This window comes from Pan paniscus, chromosome 19 (assembly GCF_029289425.2).
Source record: "Pan paniscus chromosome 19, NHGRI_mPanPan1-v2.0_pri, whole genome shotgun sequence".
Classification (NCBI taxonomy): Eukaryota; Metazoa; Chordata; class Mammalia; order Primates; family Hominidae; genus Pan; species Pan paniscus.
This window is the reverse complement of record NC_073268.2, coordinates 97,830,539-97,845,494: the sequence shown is the minus strand read 5'-3', so window position 1 is coordinate 97,845,494 and position 14,956 is coordinate 97,830,539. Positions and strand designations below refer to the sequence as shown.

The 14,956-nt window shown below is 59.5% G+C and overlaps 1 protein-coding gene across 6 annotated transcripts in view; it reads left to right on the top strand.

Annotated features, from left to right (window-relative positions):
* Positions 1-14,956, top strand: part of SLC38A10 (solute carrier family 38 member 10) — a 51,464-nt gene that overhangs the window by 31,125 nt on the left and 5,383 nt on the right. For 4 of the 6 annotated variants that reach the window (XM_008956511.4, XM_008956512.4, XM_008956513.4 and 1 more), the window contains 5 exons: positions 3,638-3,794; positions 10,674-10,841; positions 11,232-11,720; positions 12,303-12,428; positions 13,828-13,851. In XM_008956511.4, coding sequence (XP_008954759.2) covers positions 3,638-3,794; positions 10,674-10,841; positions 11,232-11,720; positions 12,303-12,428; positions 13,828-13,851 — 964 coding nt within the window. The remainder of the gene's footprint in view (positions 1-3,637; positions 3,795-10,673; positions 10,842-11,231; positions 11,721-12,302; positions 12,429-13,827; positions 13,852-14,956) is intronic. The other 2 variants (XM_003831128.5, XM_063599485.1) reach the window with 1 other exon arrangement.

The window sequence follows — 14,956 nt, the reverse complement described above, 5'->3', positions numbered from 1 at the left end:
GGACTGCGGCGCCCACTCCGTGGTGTCTGTGGCCCAGTCCCCGGCAGAGTTCTCACAGCTGCCTTGGGGACTTCAGTGAATGCTGTGCTGCTTCCACATGCCCAGCGCCCGCTGCTGCTGCTGGGTCCGTGTTCCCGCCCTGGCTCTGGCACAGAAGTGAAAGGCGCTCACACACACTCCTGGCACGTGGCAGCCACAGACTGGGATTTGGTCACTGCATGCGCTGCCCCCTCATGGATGAAGCATGGACCCAAGGCGCTATCACAAGTGCCCATGTGGCCTCCTCGTTCCCACGGGTCCCCTCAAGCTGGGCAGTGCTGGTGTCTCTGCCAGGGTGTGTCTTAGAGGAAAGGCTGGGCATGTGGACTGTGGCATTGTCGGCCGGGCCAGCGGCTGCTCGTGCTCAAGGCAGTGGTCACCGGCAAGTGCCCCGCAGAGCCTGACAGCCTGAAAGTCAGCGAGCCAGGACGAGGGGTCTCAGCAAAGAGGGGATGGAGCCTTCCAGCCGGCAGGGGTGCGCCCGGGGCGTCACCATCTCAGTGTTCAGGGCTACTCTGCTGCCCTCACGCCGGGGGCTTGTCCTGAGTGGCGTTTCGCCGGCAGTAATGTGCTGTCTGGTGCATTGTGGGGGCCCAGGGATGGCTCTCCTGATGGGGACGCCGTGGGGTGGGAGGTGGCAGCAGGTGTGTACGTGGCAGCGGGCAGGGTTGGGTCTGCTTCCTGGACCCGCGTGTCTGGAATTGTCCCGCCCTTGTCCCAGCCCAAAGACTCCATGCAGGCTCCCTGTGTACGGTGACCTCAAGCCTCCACTTCTCCACGGTGTGTTTCGAGATGTTCTTGGACTTGGGGCTGAGTTCGATCCCCAGGTGCTGCCCTGGGAGGTGGCAGGTGGTGGGGGTCCCTGTGCGGCCGTTGGGGAGCCCCCCTCCCCTGCCGATCAGCTTCGCACTCAGGGCGCTCTGCAGGGCCTCGGTCGAGCGTGTTCTCCTCCCTGCGCTTGTGTCCTTTCCAAGGCTCGTCGGTCCTGGGTCTTCCTGGAAAGCTTGCTGTCTCCCAGCATGGAGTGAGTTCATGGTTTTGATTTTGCATGTGATTTTTAAGCTCAGAAAGTTGGGGGTTGAAATAAATCATTATAGTCATGGAGATGTTTCTTTGGCCTATCAGTCTCCATGGATGTTTTAGATGAGGTCCCCGTTAAAAATAACCTGACATAAAATGACCAACCAATGTCTTTATCTTTGGGTCTAAAGCGTTTGAGGCCTGGAGGAGCCGGGTCTTGCTGTGCTCCCTGGCGGACGGCAAACTCTGGGCTCCTGGGATTCCCACCTGGGGAGTCTTCTGTCCTGACCAGCCGGTGGCAAAGGTGCTTTCCCTTCCCATTTAGGTACTCTCACCAAGATCCCGTAATTAGCGTGTTGGTGTTATGGGAAGTCCAAGTAGGGAGATAAATTTTTTTTTGTAGCTTCTCTGCAAGGTCATTTCTGTCCACCCTCAGCTGGAGAAATGTGAGATGCACTTAGCACGTGCCCAGTTAGAGAAATCCACCCGGGACGAGGCGAGGGTGTGCTGCCTTGCGGGGCAGGATTCCCACACTGAGAGGAGCTTCCCAGGGCTTCCAGACAACACAGTCTCCTGTCCAGGCAGCTTCCTGGTGGGTCGGGTTAAATTTCCATCCGGACCCTTTACCCCAGGTGGCCCGAGCCTGGTCTCTGCCCTGTGCTGGCTGGCAGAGGCCTCGATGGGAGGGCAGGGCCTTGAAGATGGAGGTCCAGGGGCAGCTCTGGTGCAGGAGGGGTCACAAGGGCTGTAACAGGTCCGCAAGGCCTGTCTCTGATGGCCTTTCCTTCTGGCATCAGGCCTCTAAGCCATGGCCATCCATATCACCCACTGACTGGGCAGGCCATTCCACACCTGCTCCCTACACAGATCGGGCAGCCTCGGGAGAGTTCAGGTTTCTTCCTCTTTTTATTATCTTAAGACTGCTTTGGTCACCTTCCAGACACCACCACTGCCCTGGGACTCTTCCCTTCACTGCAAGGAAGATGTAACGTGGCTGAAGGGGCATCTACAAATGGAGGAGAACATTCGGGGCCAGGGTGGGGTAGAGCTCTGTGGGCCGTCGAGCCTGCAGGCCCCGTCCGGAACGTACATCAGACAGTGTCCCCACGTGCACCTGGGGCAGGCCTGCCGTCACCGCTTGCTCCGGCCAGCTGTGGTTACTGCCAGAGGGGCCTTGGGCTCCCTGGGCATCCTACAAGCCCCGAGGCACGTTGCGGCCGGGCTCCCTTCAGCGGAGCCCACTGACCCCAGAGCCTCAGCAGCACCTGGCGTCCGGAGATGCCGACACCAGCCCAATGTTTCCGGGTGGCAGAGAAGGAAGTAGAGGAAGTGGGCTCTCCACTAGGTTGTCTTTTTCAGCCGCCACCAGCTTCTGAGAGCGCGAGTCCTTCCCTCTGGGGAGACCTCTTCTCTAATTGTGTTGGACCAGGGAGGTCTCACCAGTTCTTCTGAACTGATTTTCTTTAAGAATCAACATACCTTTCAGAAAAGGATTTTGAGTTCTGGCTCTGAGACCACAGAGGGAATGGCACAGCCCCTTGGCTCTACAGAAGTCCGCCTTACCAGTGCACACAGGCTCTGCCCAACCGGGAGTTAGTGCTTCCCTGGGGAGAGCAGCTTGCGCTGGGCCAGGCCAGGCAGAAACCAGCACCCGCTGCCGTGGCCCCGTGAATGACTGGGGAGGAGTGGGCCCAGTGTGTTCACTAACATAGCAGGGGTGGCAGGAGCCGGGGTGGCGGGAGCCGGGGTGGCAGGAGCCAGGCCACGCAGTGTAGAGTTTTTCAGAGTCACCGAGGCAGCACATGTGATGCTTAGGATTGGCCGAGGAGCGGGGGAAGGAGGGAGGACTAGGTCACACAGGGAGAGCCTTCGGCAAAAGGATTGCCTGGAGGTCAGCTCACAGGGTGACCCCAATGGGCACCATACCACAGCTAAGGAGAGGCGAAGGCCATTTCTGTCCCCCGTACCCATGCATGGTGCCAGCTGTGATGACTTTGGGGCAAGCCCTTCATGTGCACGGGCCTGCGTCTGCTGCACGGGGCCAGCCTTGCGGGTTGTGCAGGAGCACTCGCTTTGTAGACAACATGGACGGGGATGCTCAAGTCTGCCTGGAGGTTCCTGTTCCTCCCCCAGGCAGGTTGGGCAGTGCTCAGCCTCTGCTCCCCTAAGGCTCGTCATGTACCTGCAGCTTCTGGAAGCCGCTGTCCCTCCCGCTCCGTCCTGAATGGCTGGCATAGCTCTGACAGGGTTGGCCCATGACCCCAGCTGGCGTGGAGGGCACGTCAGCCACAGGCTGGATGCCAGGAGTCCTGCCATGCTCTGGCAGCAGCGCATCAGGGCTCAGCCCTCTCCCAGTGGTCGGGAGCTTCGCGGGCAGGTGGGCCCGTCTCCCTGGGAGTGGACACCCGTCCTCAGGCAGGGCCGACTGCACGCCTGTCCCGTCCTCGGGGGACTTTGTCATGTCCACTCTCCTCGTGCCTCACCCCGTCCCTGAGCCTCTCTGCCAGGCCAGTTTTATACCCTGGGCAGGGGCGGGGGCCAGCTGTGACTCCCGCCCCTGGGGTCTTTGTCTCCTCAGGTGGTGCTGTGGGTCGGCCTGGGCGTCCTGGTGGTGAGCACTGTCACCACACTGTCTGTGAGTGAGGAGGTCCCCGAGGACTTGGCAGAGGAAGCCCCTGGCGGCCGGCTTGGAGAGGCCGAGGGTTTGATGAAGGTGGAGGCAGCGCGGCTCTCAGGTATGCCCACCCTGGCTCTCTGAGCCTTCTCAGGGCAAGTGCCCACTGGGTGTCTCCTGGATCTGGTCCGAGGATTGTGCTTACCTGCTCAGTGGCCTCTGTCCTGTGTGGGTGCAGCCAGCAGGGTGGGGCCACCAGCCTCCCCTGTGAACATGCTCTGTGCACCATGGCTGGCTGTGGCATGGCTGCCTGTGTGCAGGGAACATGGGACAGGAGTGGCCACCTGTATGCAGGGAACATGGGACAGGAGTGGCCGCTGGCCTGGATGCCTGCCACTCGGTGGGCTAGGGTGGGGTGTACGTTTCTGAGTGTTGCTCACGTGCTGTTATTCATTTGAGGATATAAGTTTCTCCAGTTTTCTCCTGGACAGGGTCGGCGATCAGGCCTCAGTTTGGTTTGCTGCTTCAGGTTATTTATTATTTGTTCACCAGGACCGTGGGTGGAGTTAGGACCGTGAGCCTGCAGGCCGCTTCGGGAGGGGCCCCGTGGCGCCCTGTAACCTCGACCCTCCGTCTGTGGCAGAGTCCCGGCCTCAGCGCCCCATAACCCTGACGCCTCCGTCTGTGGCACAGCCCGGGGTGCAGAGATGCGTGTTTCCTGAGTGTGGCTTTCCAGGTGCAGCCGCAGCTCCGTGGCCTGGGTGGCTACTGCCTCCCTGACCCTCCCAGGCCTAGAGAGGGAGTGCCACACAAGGCGGCCCTGCAGGCAGCAGACCTCCCCAGGCCCAGCCCTCCCACGAGCTCTGAGTGGCACCAGGCAGGGATGGGCAGGTAGGTGCTGTCCACAATGACCTTCACGCTGGGGTCTTCTGCCCCTGACGACAGCTGGGTTTATGCATCCACACTGCCTGTGTGCCCACCATATCCAACACACCCCTCTGCAGAGGCCCCGGCTCAGTCAGATTCGCTGGGCGTCATCTGCCCACCACCCGAGGAGCCCCAGTGAGCAGTGCCGGCTCTGGCTGGGGGTCTCAGGCGGCTGTGGAGGTGCTGGCCAGTGACTTCCGCCTCCAGGAGGGGCCTCCACTTCTGTAACGGACAGGAGGAGAGGTCCGTTGAAGGGAGCCCCTGGCGTCGGCTGAGCACGTGGGGGCCCCGTCTCAGCCGTGACCCTGGGGCGTGTTGTCATCTCTGTTCTGAGCTCTGCACTCCTGTGCCTGGAAGGCTCCTTCCCAGCATTGTCACCTCATACAAACTGCCCTGAGGGACACCCTCCGAGGGTCTCCCTGGATCCGCTGTGCTCATATTTGCCAAGGATGACTGTTCCTGGATGGCGAAGGTGGGCAGGGGAGCCCTGCCTTCTGGGTTCCGTGCAGCTGGCGGGGCTGTGCTTGGGGACAGTAGGGGTCACCAGAGAAAGAAAATGGGAGTGTTCCGAAGCAGCCAGTGGAGCTGCCTTGCATTGGATTTGGTAATTCGGACTGGAAAAAAGTCCACCTGGAGAGGGAGGTGGGTGTTTTGCTCCCACCTCAGCTGGTGCCCCAGGCTCGGTCCTGCCTGAGCAGGGCCACTTACTGCTGTCCAGGCCTCTGGGCTAGACTGGGCGCTGACATGGGGGCTGTCGGTGGGATTGTGGTAGCCTGGGAGCTAGAGTCCAGTGTGCTGAGACCCTAGCCCTGGGCAGTGAGGGGTGTCGCCCTCATCCAGCAGGCTGCCGGGGAGTGGACTTCTCGGTGCCAGCCAGCAGGAGGCTCCCCGTCCCCTTAGCACTGCGCCGCCTCTGCCTGCGGCCGGTGCAAGCAGCTGTATCCTGTCATGAGGCTTGTGCGGGCCGCGGGCCTCCGGCTCACCTGGTGCCCTCCGAGGCCACATCTGGTTTCTATTTCTTCCATGAGGCTGTAACAAAACACATGGCCCCTCTCAGAACCACATGCTGCTTGTTTTTAGCGTGTCTCCGATTTTCCAGCCCCCGGCTCCCCCGTGATAGATGGGCTGCCTGGCTGAGGCTGAGCTGGGGCCGAGGGTCCTGCACCGATGTGCGCTCCCTGTCAGACGGCTGAGCGGAGTTTTATTGGTCTCTTTGATGCTGCAGAGGCCAAAAATGGTACCTGCTGACTGGGTGAGAGTCCTGCGTGGCCCTGGGCTGTGGCTGTGAATCCCATCCTCATGCAGATGTCGTGTGTCGTGGTTAGACGCGCACAGCCGGGGCCCCATGCACGGCCTCACAGGCCTTTGTGAGCATGGCTGAGTCCCTGCAAAGGCTCATGAAGACAGTTACCTTGAAAGCTGGGAGTCGGGCCGTTCGTACCTGCTCTCTCTAGCACCCTGAGGGCTAGGGGTGGGTTCGGGTTTTGTGACATCTGTTCCTTTCTTGGAGCTGCAGGTTCCCTGTCCTCCCGGTGCCTGCACGCCCCTCCCTTGCTGCATGGGGCAGCACAGCAGGGCCCGCACCCCTCAGGCACCCTCATCCCCGCTCCCCCAGCGGGGCAGGCACAGCTGCACTTCTGCTCGGTGGGAAAATGAGGCAGGGGCCTGGCTGAGAAGGGACCCAGAATGCGGTGATGTGGGACGGAAGGAGGGTCTGCTGGGTGTCGACGGGTCGTGTGTGTTGGTGCAGGGGCAGAGATGGCCACAGTTCTGTGTGCTCAGGCCCAAGCGGGGACACACAGCCCCCATGCGTGGAGGCAGGTCACGTGGCTCAGCACAGGCCAGAGGCTGCAGGAGGCAGGGACCTTCGGAATCCGGCCAGGTCCTGCATGGCTGGCAGGGTGATCTCAGACAATGGAATCAGCTCCCTGCCATCTCAGGACAGCAGCAGAAACATGACACAAAATTATAACAGGAGGAGAGGCGCGGGGGACACAGCAAAAGAGCTATCAGAAGCCTTCTCCGGGCCGGTAGAGCAGCTCACACCTGGAATCTCAGCACTGTGGGAGGCCAGGGCAGGAGGATCACCTGAGGTCAGGAGTTTGAGATCAGCCCAGCCAACATGGTGAAACCCTGTCTCTACTAAAAATACAGAAATTAGCTGGGTATGGTGGCTGGATGCTGAGGTGGGAGGATCGCTTGAGCCTGGAAGGTTGGGGCTGCAGTGAGCCGAGATGGCACCACTGCACTCCGGCCTGGGTGACAGAGTGGGACCCTGTCTCTTAAAAAGAAAACTTTCTCAGTAGGGCATGCAGGAGAGCTCCAGCAGGGCGGCGTTGTCCCCACAGTCAGAGGAGAGAAGGGAGAAGCATGTGGCCCTGTTTCTCACGGACCATTCGGTGCTCTGTGGAAGGAACTGGGAGCCTCTCCCGCCTCCCAGGAGACAGCAGTGGTGCCAGCCACGGCGGAGGCAAAAGCAGTGGTGAGGAGGTTCCGCCTGTCGGAGGCTGTACCAGGGTCTGGCTGTGTTGCCAGCCCAGACACCCGGGTACCAGGAGCCAGATAGCCTGGGATTCCCCCTCACATTCGCAAAGATCAGACCATGAGGTCATTGGTCAGCTGTGTGCTCAAGATTGGGCTGTAAAGCCAAGCCCTTCATGAGTAATACTTTCTCACGGCGGCATCAAGGGAAAGTCAGAAATCAGCTCTTAGAAAAGTTGCCTAAAAGCAGGGACTAGCTTTGAAGTCACGTCAGCGGCCATTGTTCTCACCTCTTCCGAGTGTGGCGCCCTGGGATCCCGAGCCTCCTCCTGAACTTGGGGTGGCACTTGAGTGGATGAGGCACTCCGTCTGTGGGATGCCGGGAGTGTGTTTAAAAGTCACTTCGTCTGGGGGCCGTCTGATGTGACTGTCTACATCTTTACTGATCACAAGGTGCACAGAGGGAGCCATGGCAGGTCCAAGCCGGCAGCCCGCAGAGCCACCTTGCCGACTCTTGGGGTCCGGACGGCAGCGTCGCTGGCCTCCCCGCCCGTCCGTGCTGGCCTCCGGTCTGGGGTGGACGCCAGCCTTGAATGTGGGGTTGGGGATGCCTTAGATGTTGCCCCTTCCCCTCCAGGTCACCACCTCCAAGTCCCCGAGCATGTCTGACTCCAAAGACCGAGCCCTGAGCTGTGGCCTTGGCAGCCTTGGGGCCTCCATGCCCGACTAGACAGCAGGGAGGAAAGTCTGAGGGATCCGCCTCCGCCGTGGCTGAGTTGTGGCCTCTGTCACTTGTTAGGAAGGTGTGTGTTTTTGTGGGTGCCAGGAGCTGGGAACCTGCGTCAGCACCTGGCAGTGAGGAGCCGCTGGGACAGCATAAACACAGCATTCCTGGCACCACGTGCCAATGATGGTCACGGGTCGTGGTTTCTTGTGACTGGAGATGATTTTTTTTTTTGAGACGGAATCTCGCTCTTGTCACCCAGGCTGGAATGCAGTGGCACGATATTGGCTCACTACAGCCTCCACCTCCCAAGTTCAAGCAATTCTCCCACCTCAGCCTCTGAGTAGCCGAGAATACAGGCGCGGCACCACACCCGGCTAATTTTGTATTTTTGTTGAGACAGGGTTTTGCCAGGATGGTGTTGAACTCCTGACCTCAAGTGATCCTCCTGCCTCGGCCTCTCAAAGTGCTGGGATTACCGGAGTGAGCCATCATGCCTGGCCTGGAGGCGATTTTTGAAGCCAAATGAGGGAGGACGGTTGCCCTGCGGCAGCACCCTCTGCTGGGTGTTCCTGGGGGGGTGCGTGGAGCCATCCCTCTTGGCCGTGGCCGCCTCTACTGTGGCTTAGCCGGGTGTATTGCTGGCCTTCTAGGAGAAGAAATTCGGATGCCAGAGATCTCCTCCCTCCCGAGGAGCTCAGTCGTGAGCTGGCGGGGGCACTCCCCATACAGGGCCCCTTTCTGTCTTTGCGCAACCTGTGTTCATGTTGAGAGTGGAAGTGGCTGGCAGCACTCGGACGTTTTTCAGTTGCTGATTTTGAAGTTTTGTGTTAGTTTTACTGCAGCCAAGAGGCACTGCCGGCAAACTGTCCCTAACGCAAAGATGGGCTCCGTTGTGGAAAAGGCTGTGTGCATTGCCCGCGGACAGCTGCAGAGCGCCGGGCCTGAAGGCTGTGAGTGCAGCCCTTGGCTGGTCAGCTGCTGCAGGCGGCGGGGAGCCAGGACGCTCACACAGCCTTCCTGCAGGTGCCCGTGCAATGCAGCAACACTTGCAGAACGCTGAGAGGCGTGGCGTTCCCAGGAGGTTCTCCAAAGGGACCTCTGGGGCAGCTCCCGGCACACTGTGCTCACTTCCTGTCCCGCGGCTCCTGCACCCACACAGAGCTCCCCCTGGAGCCCCAGACTCGTCATTCACGGCCTGAGGAACTGAATTTTGCTCCTGCTGAGAAAATGACTGCTCTGAGGCAACTTGTCCTATGACAACGGAGATTTCCTTTGTTTTGCTATATTTTCCCTTCCCCTCCCCAGCCTCCCTTTCTTCACTTAGTAATCCACTGGACAGGCCCTCTTGATTGACAGTTATGGCTTGTTTCCACATGGGGCCTCTGCCGAAGCCTAATCGTGTGATGGAGACCAGTATGTTTTCACCTGCTCGGGCGGGTGACCATACGCTTATAGAATTGGTCACTTGGGCCAGGCGCGGTGGCTCACGCATGTAATCCCAGCACTTTGGGAGAATGAGGCGGGTGGATCACTTGAGGTCAGGAGTTTGAGACCAGCCTGGCCAACGTGGTGAAACCCTGTCTCTACTAAAGATACAAAAATCAGCCAGGTATTGTGGCAGGTGCCTGTAATTCCAGCTACAGGAGGCTGAGGCATGAAAATTGCTTGAACCTGGGAGGCAGAGGTTGCAGTGAGCCGAGATTGTGCCACTGCACTCCAGCCTGGGTGACACAGCAGGAGTCCATCTTAAAAAAAAAAAAGTTGAATTTGTTACTTTAACTAAACTGTAGAGCCCAGCGTCTGCTTTCTGTTAACTAGTTTATTACCCAGTAGGGTGGTACCTTCCCTCTACAGTTTGTCTAGGACTCTCAACTCCAAACTGACAACAGTGTAACTGTCTGTTTCCCTAGACTAACATATCAGGCTGCTCTTAGAAGGCTGGTAGAAAGCTAAGCTAATTGTCCCCATTTTCTTCTCCTATGGGAGCTGGTGAGGCCCCATCTGCTGCTCTGAACTGGACTCTATGTGAATTCTTCCTCAGACAGCTTCACCTGAGTCCCCCTCGGCTGCAGCGCCTGTCTCAGTGGACATATGGCCTTGCTGGGACAGGGAGGTGGTGATGGCGGTGGTGGTGGTGGTGACGGAGGTGACGACGATGATGGAGGTGATGGCAGTGACGGAGGTGACGGTGATGTAGGTGATGATTATGGAGGTGGTGGCAATGATGCAGCGATGGTGGTGGGGATGGAGATGGTGGTGGTGATGACGATAATGGAGGTGATGGCAATGATGGTAGGCTTGGCAGTGACGGTGGTGATGGTAGTGGTGATGGTGATGATGATGGTGATGGTGGTAGGGATGGAGATGGTGGTGGTGATAGCGGTGATGGTGATGATGGTGACGGTGATGATGGTGATGGTGGTAGGGATGGAGATGATGGTGATGATGGTGATGATGTTGATGGTGGTAGGGATGGAGATGATGGTGATGATAGCGGTGATGGTGGTGGTGGTGGTGGAGGTGACGGTGATGACGGTGATGATGGAGGTGATGGTAATGGAGGGGACTGTGGGAGAGTCGGTCGGTGGGCTCGTGCCGCCATCTGGTGGTAATGACTGAGTATTACATGGAGTCTAGTTCTCCCTGCCCCCAGTTAGGTGTAAATCGCATTTTGACATATTTTTGTTGTGAATACACATGAAAAATGACAGTTTTCTGTGCTACTTAGCTGCTAATGATCGAACAGGAAAAAAAACTGCTTTGACTCTGCCATTTGGCTGGAAAATATGGTAACAGTCCAGGGAGAGCTGCCCCACTCCTGGAGCTGCCTGGCAGTGCAGTTCCCTAACTGTGCCCTGCTCCCAGCCCAGGATCCGGTCGTGGCCGTGGCTGAGGATGGCCGGGAGAAGCCGAAGCTGCCGAAGGAGAGAGAGGAGCTGGAGCAGGCCCAGATCAAGGGGCCTGTGGATGTGCCTGGACGGGAAGATGGCAAGGAGGCACCGGAGGAGGCACAGCTCGATCGCCCTGGGCAAGGTGCTGGGCACTGGCTGGGGGTGCGGACGGGGAAGGGCGGCCCCGGGTCCTCCTTTGCAGGCTGGACACCCTGCGGCGTGGCTCTCAGGGCTGTGCGTATCTTTTTCCCTTCAGCCCAGCCTAAGTTCTGGTCCTTTTTGTTTTCTCTGTCTTTCAATTCAGATGAATGTCCTGCCCCTCCCAGAGCAACTTGTTTGCAGCTGCCCCTGTTGAACTTTAGCGTCAGCTGTGCTTGGCCAGGCAGCAGGGAGGCCGGCAGGGGAGGTGGTATCTGTTGGCCTGTGTCACACTGTTGGGAGCCAGAACCCAGGGAAGAACCCAGTTCTAATTCCCTGGGAAGGGAAGGAGGGGCCTCAGCCTGACCCCATCTGTCCCCCCGTGCCCTTGCAGGGATTGCTGTGCCTGTGGGCGAGGCCCACCGCCATGAGCCTCCTGTTCCTCACGACAAGGTGGTGGTAGATGAAGGCCAAGACCGAGAGGTGCCAGAAGAGAACAAACCTCCATCCAGACACGCAGGCGGAAAGGCTCCAGGGGTCCAGGGCCAGATGGCGCCGCCTCTGCCCGACTCAGAAAGAGAGAAACAGGAGCCGGAGCAGGGAGAGGTTGGGAAGAGGCCTGGACAGGCCCAGGCCTTGGAGGAGGCGGGTGATCTTCCTGAAGATCCCCAGAAAGTTCCAGAAGCAGATGGTCAGCCAGCTGTCCAGCCTGCAAAGGAGGACCTGGGGCCAGGAGACAGGGGCCTGCATCCTCGACCCCAGGCAGTGCTGTCTGAGCAGCAGAACGGCCTGGCGGTGGGTGGAGGGGAAAAGGCCGAGGGGGGACCGCCGCCAGGCAACGCCGCCGGGGACACAGGGCAGCCCGCAGAGGACAGCGACCACGGTGGGTGTCAGCCTGGGCTGGTGTCGGAAGACACTCCCCTCTTGGGCTGGGGAGGCTGGGCAGGGGCAGCAGAATCGATGGTTGCTCCCTCAGTCCCCAGTCTCTCTCCCTGCACCAGATTAGCATGCAAATGGAGCGGGCCCCGGCAGCTGGTGGGGACAGGAAGAGGCTGGTGGCTGACAGCTACTGTAATATCTGTCACACAGTTGTTTGCCAGACCACTAAATGTCAGGTGCCGCGCTGTGCTCGTGTGTCTGGGCGCACACGGGGGGCGGCGCGGGGGGCGCCTGACAGGTAACACGTTGTTAAGTGCCCGTCTAAGAGCTGCTTAGGACGGTTCTTGCATTTTAATTGCGAAGGCAGTTACCATTGGCTCATTGCCACAAGCCTATGAGGTTGTTAAATATTTTTTTATTGCTTCGCTAGTAATCATCAGGTTGAATATAAACTGTGCTGACGGGGGTGTCACTTTAGAAACATCTGCCACTTCCTTTTGTCCCACCCTTGCCTTCTGTCCCCCCACCCCCCAAACCCTCCCTTGACTTTCCTACAAAACCTTCTGAGTCTTCACCGTGTGTGCAGGTGGGAAGCCTCCCCTCCCAGCGGAGAAGCCGGCTCCAGGGGCTGGGCTGCCACCCGAGCCTCGCGAGCAGAGGGACGTGGAGCGAGCAGGAGCAGGTGGAAACCAGGCGGCCAGCCAGCTGGAGGGTAAGGCCTCCGCCCTACAGCCGCCTGCCTCAGGCCCAGGGAGCGGCAGCCCCTTCCCCCAGCCCTGGGGTGATGCCCAGGTCATCCTAGGGAGCCCTGCCAGGCCGCCCTTCTCTTTCCAGCCGCCTGCTGAGCAGACCCCTCGGAGAGCTTTCTGCTCCCTTCCCATCAGCAGCTTGCTTTCTGGGAACCTTTTATCTCCCTTACTCCCCTTTAAACACCTGCGGCAGCGTCACATGGCTTGTGATTACCGTTTTATCTCCCTTACTCCCCTTTAAAACACCTGCGGCATTGTCACTTGGCTTGTGATTACCATTTCGTCTTTAAAGCAGGTTTGTTAACAGTTTTAACACTCGGAGTATTTAAAGCCAGCCAGGTGTGGGCGTGCCTGCACCCAGATGTGGAGGTTTATTTTAAGGCTGTGCCCCAAGGGGACCCGGTTTGGGGGTGGCTGTGCCCGCCCTGGTCCTAGCAGAGCCCTGGCCCAGAGCACTGCTCCCACACCCTCGGGCCTCGGAGCTCGGCTGTGTTCATCTACAGGGATCTGTCACCTGTCCCTCCAGGAAAGCTCCTTATGCCTTTGCTCTCCTGAGAATAAAACTTGCTCTGAATCCTCCTCCAAACTTCTCACCCCTTGGGTCCCAGCTGTTGGCTTTTTGCGACCCCTCCTTGTGGCCTCATGCAGTTGGGTAGCAGCAGCCCCGTCTGTGAGCCTGCTGGGGACAGGCTTCTGTGCCATGTCCTCTCCCAGGCTAGGGGTCCACCCGCCCTCTGAGGGTGTGTGGCTGAGCCCTCACTCACCAAAAGTCACGTGCATTTGGTGGCAGTGTCCAAGCCTTCTCTCAGGATGGTCAACCCTGCCCCATGCGGGGTCCACGTGTGCCTCAGCATTGAGAGGGTCTGTTCCAGGGATCTGTGTGGGGGTCGCAGGGCACAGCTGCTCCGGCCTCCTGTGCCAAGCCCCTGGGAGCAGGTGTGGGAGCTCCGGGCCAGCCCTGGCACGGGCACCTCCCAGGATGTTCGTAAGACACACGCTTCCTGCCCGCGCATTTTGCCCTGTGGCCTCAGGACAGCCGGTCCGAGGGAGGGCAGGTGCAGCAGCCACGTCCCAGTCGCTGCGGGCTGGCTTCTCCAGGTGCAGCTCGCCCTCCTTGCACCTGCAGCACGGAAGGCAGAGCCGAAAGGCGCCCCCTGGGCTCCCGGAGCTCTGAGCCGCTTCAGAAGTTCGGGCATGTGGGGTTTTGTCTCTGGTTTTAGTCTGGCCATGTTTGTTGGTTCCAATTCCTATGCTCTGTTACCTGAACCTGTTTGATTCTTTTGATTTTCTTCTTTCTGAAAAAGACTTTTCACGGTTTCCTATTCTGCCTTTCTTCCGTATGCCTCTCAACGGGACGAGCAGCTGAAATTAAAAAGATAGTAGCAGGTACGAACCCAAAGGAGTGTGCCGAAGTCAAGAGCCTGTCTGGCGGGCCACAGACCTGAGCGCAGCCCCTCGGTGGCACACCTGCTCCAGGGACAGCCCTGCATGGGGACACATGTCAGGCCCCAGACCTGCGCACGCACCCAGGCTCAGCCATAGCCCCTCAGGCGGGGTCCTGATGCCCACTCTGCTCCCTTGTGTTATAAATGCCGTGGTCCTTCTCAGCCCTGCTGTGGCCTTGCCTGTCATCAGAGGGCAGCTGGTCTCTGCAAGCGTCTAAGCGCAGGCTGCTTAGGGCACCAGCCAAGGGGGGGCGCTGCCTGCACTGCTGCCTCATGGGCCACCTTGACAGATCTGCATGGGTCTCAACAGGTGGGTGGCTTCATGCCTTCTGCAGCCCAGTCCCCGTGGTCTTGGTGGGCTCTGGCTGTAGGAACAGCCTGTCTCCTCCACGGTGCTTCACATGTGTCCCACACGGCTTCTGGCTGGACGTGGCATGGCTCCTTCCTCCCTCCCCCTCTTTTTTCCTCCTCTTCCTCTTCTCTCCTCCCTCCTCTTCCCTCCTCCCTCCTTCTCCCTCCTTTTCTCTCCTCCCTCCTCTTGCCTCCCTCCTTCTCCCTCCTCTTCCCTCCTTCCTTCTCCCTCTTCCCTCCTTCCTTCTCCCTCCTCTTCCCTCCCTCCTTCCTTCTCCCTCCCTCCTTCTCCCTCCTTCTCCCTCCTTCTCCCTCCTCCTTCCTCCTCCTTCCTCCCTCCTTCTCCCTCCTCCTCCCTCCCTCCTTCTCCCTCCTTCTCCCTCCTCTTCCCTCCCTCCTTCTCCCTCCTCTTCCCTCCCTCCTTCTCCCTCCCTCCTTCTCCCTCCCTCCTTCTCCCTCCTCCTCCCTCCCCCTCCCTCCCTCCTTCTCCCTCCCTCCTTCTCCCTCCTCTTCCCTCCCTCCTTCTCCCTCATTCCTTCTCCCTCCCTCCTTCTCCCTCCTCTTCCCTCCCTGCTCCCTCCCTCCTTCTCCCTCCTCCTCCCTCCCTCCCCCTCCTCTTCCCTCCCTCCTTCTCCCTCCTTCCTTCTCTCTCCCTCCTTCTCCCTCTTCTTCCCTCCCTCCTCCCTCCTCTTCCC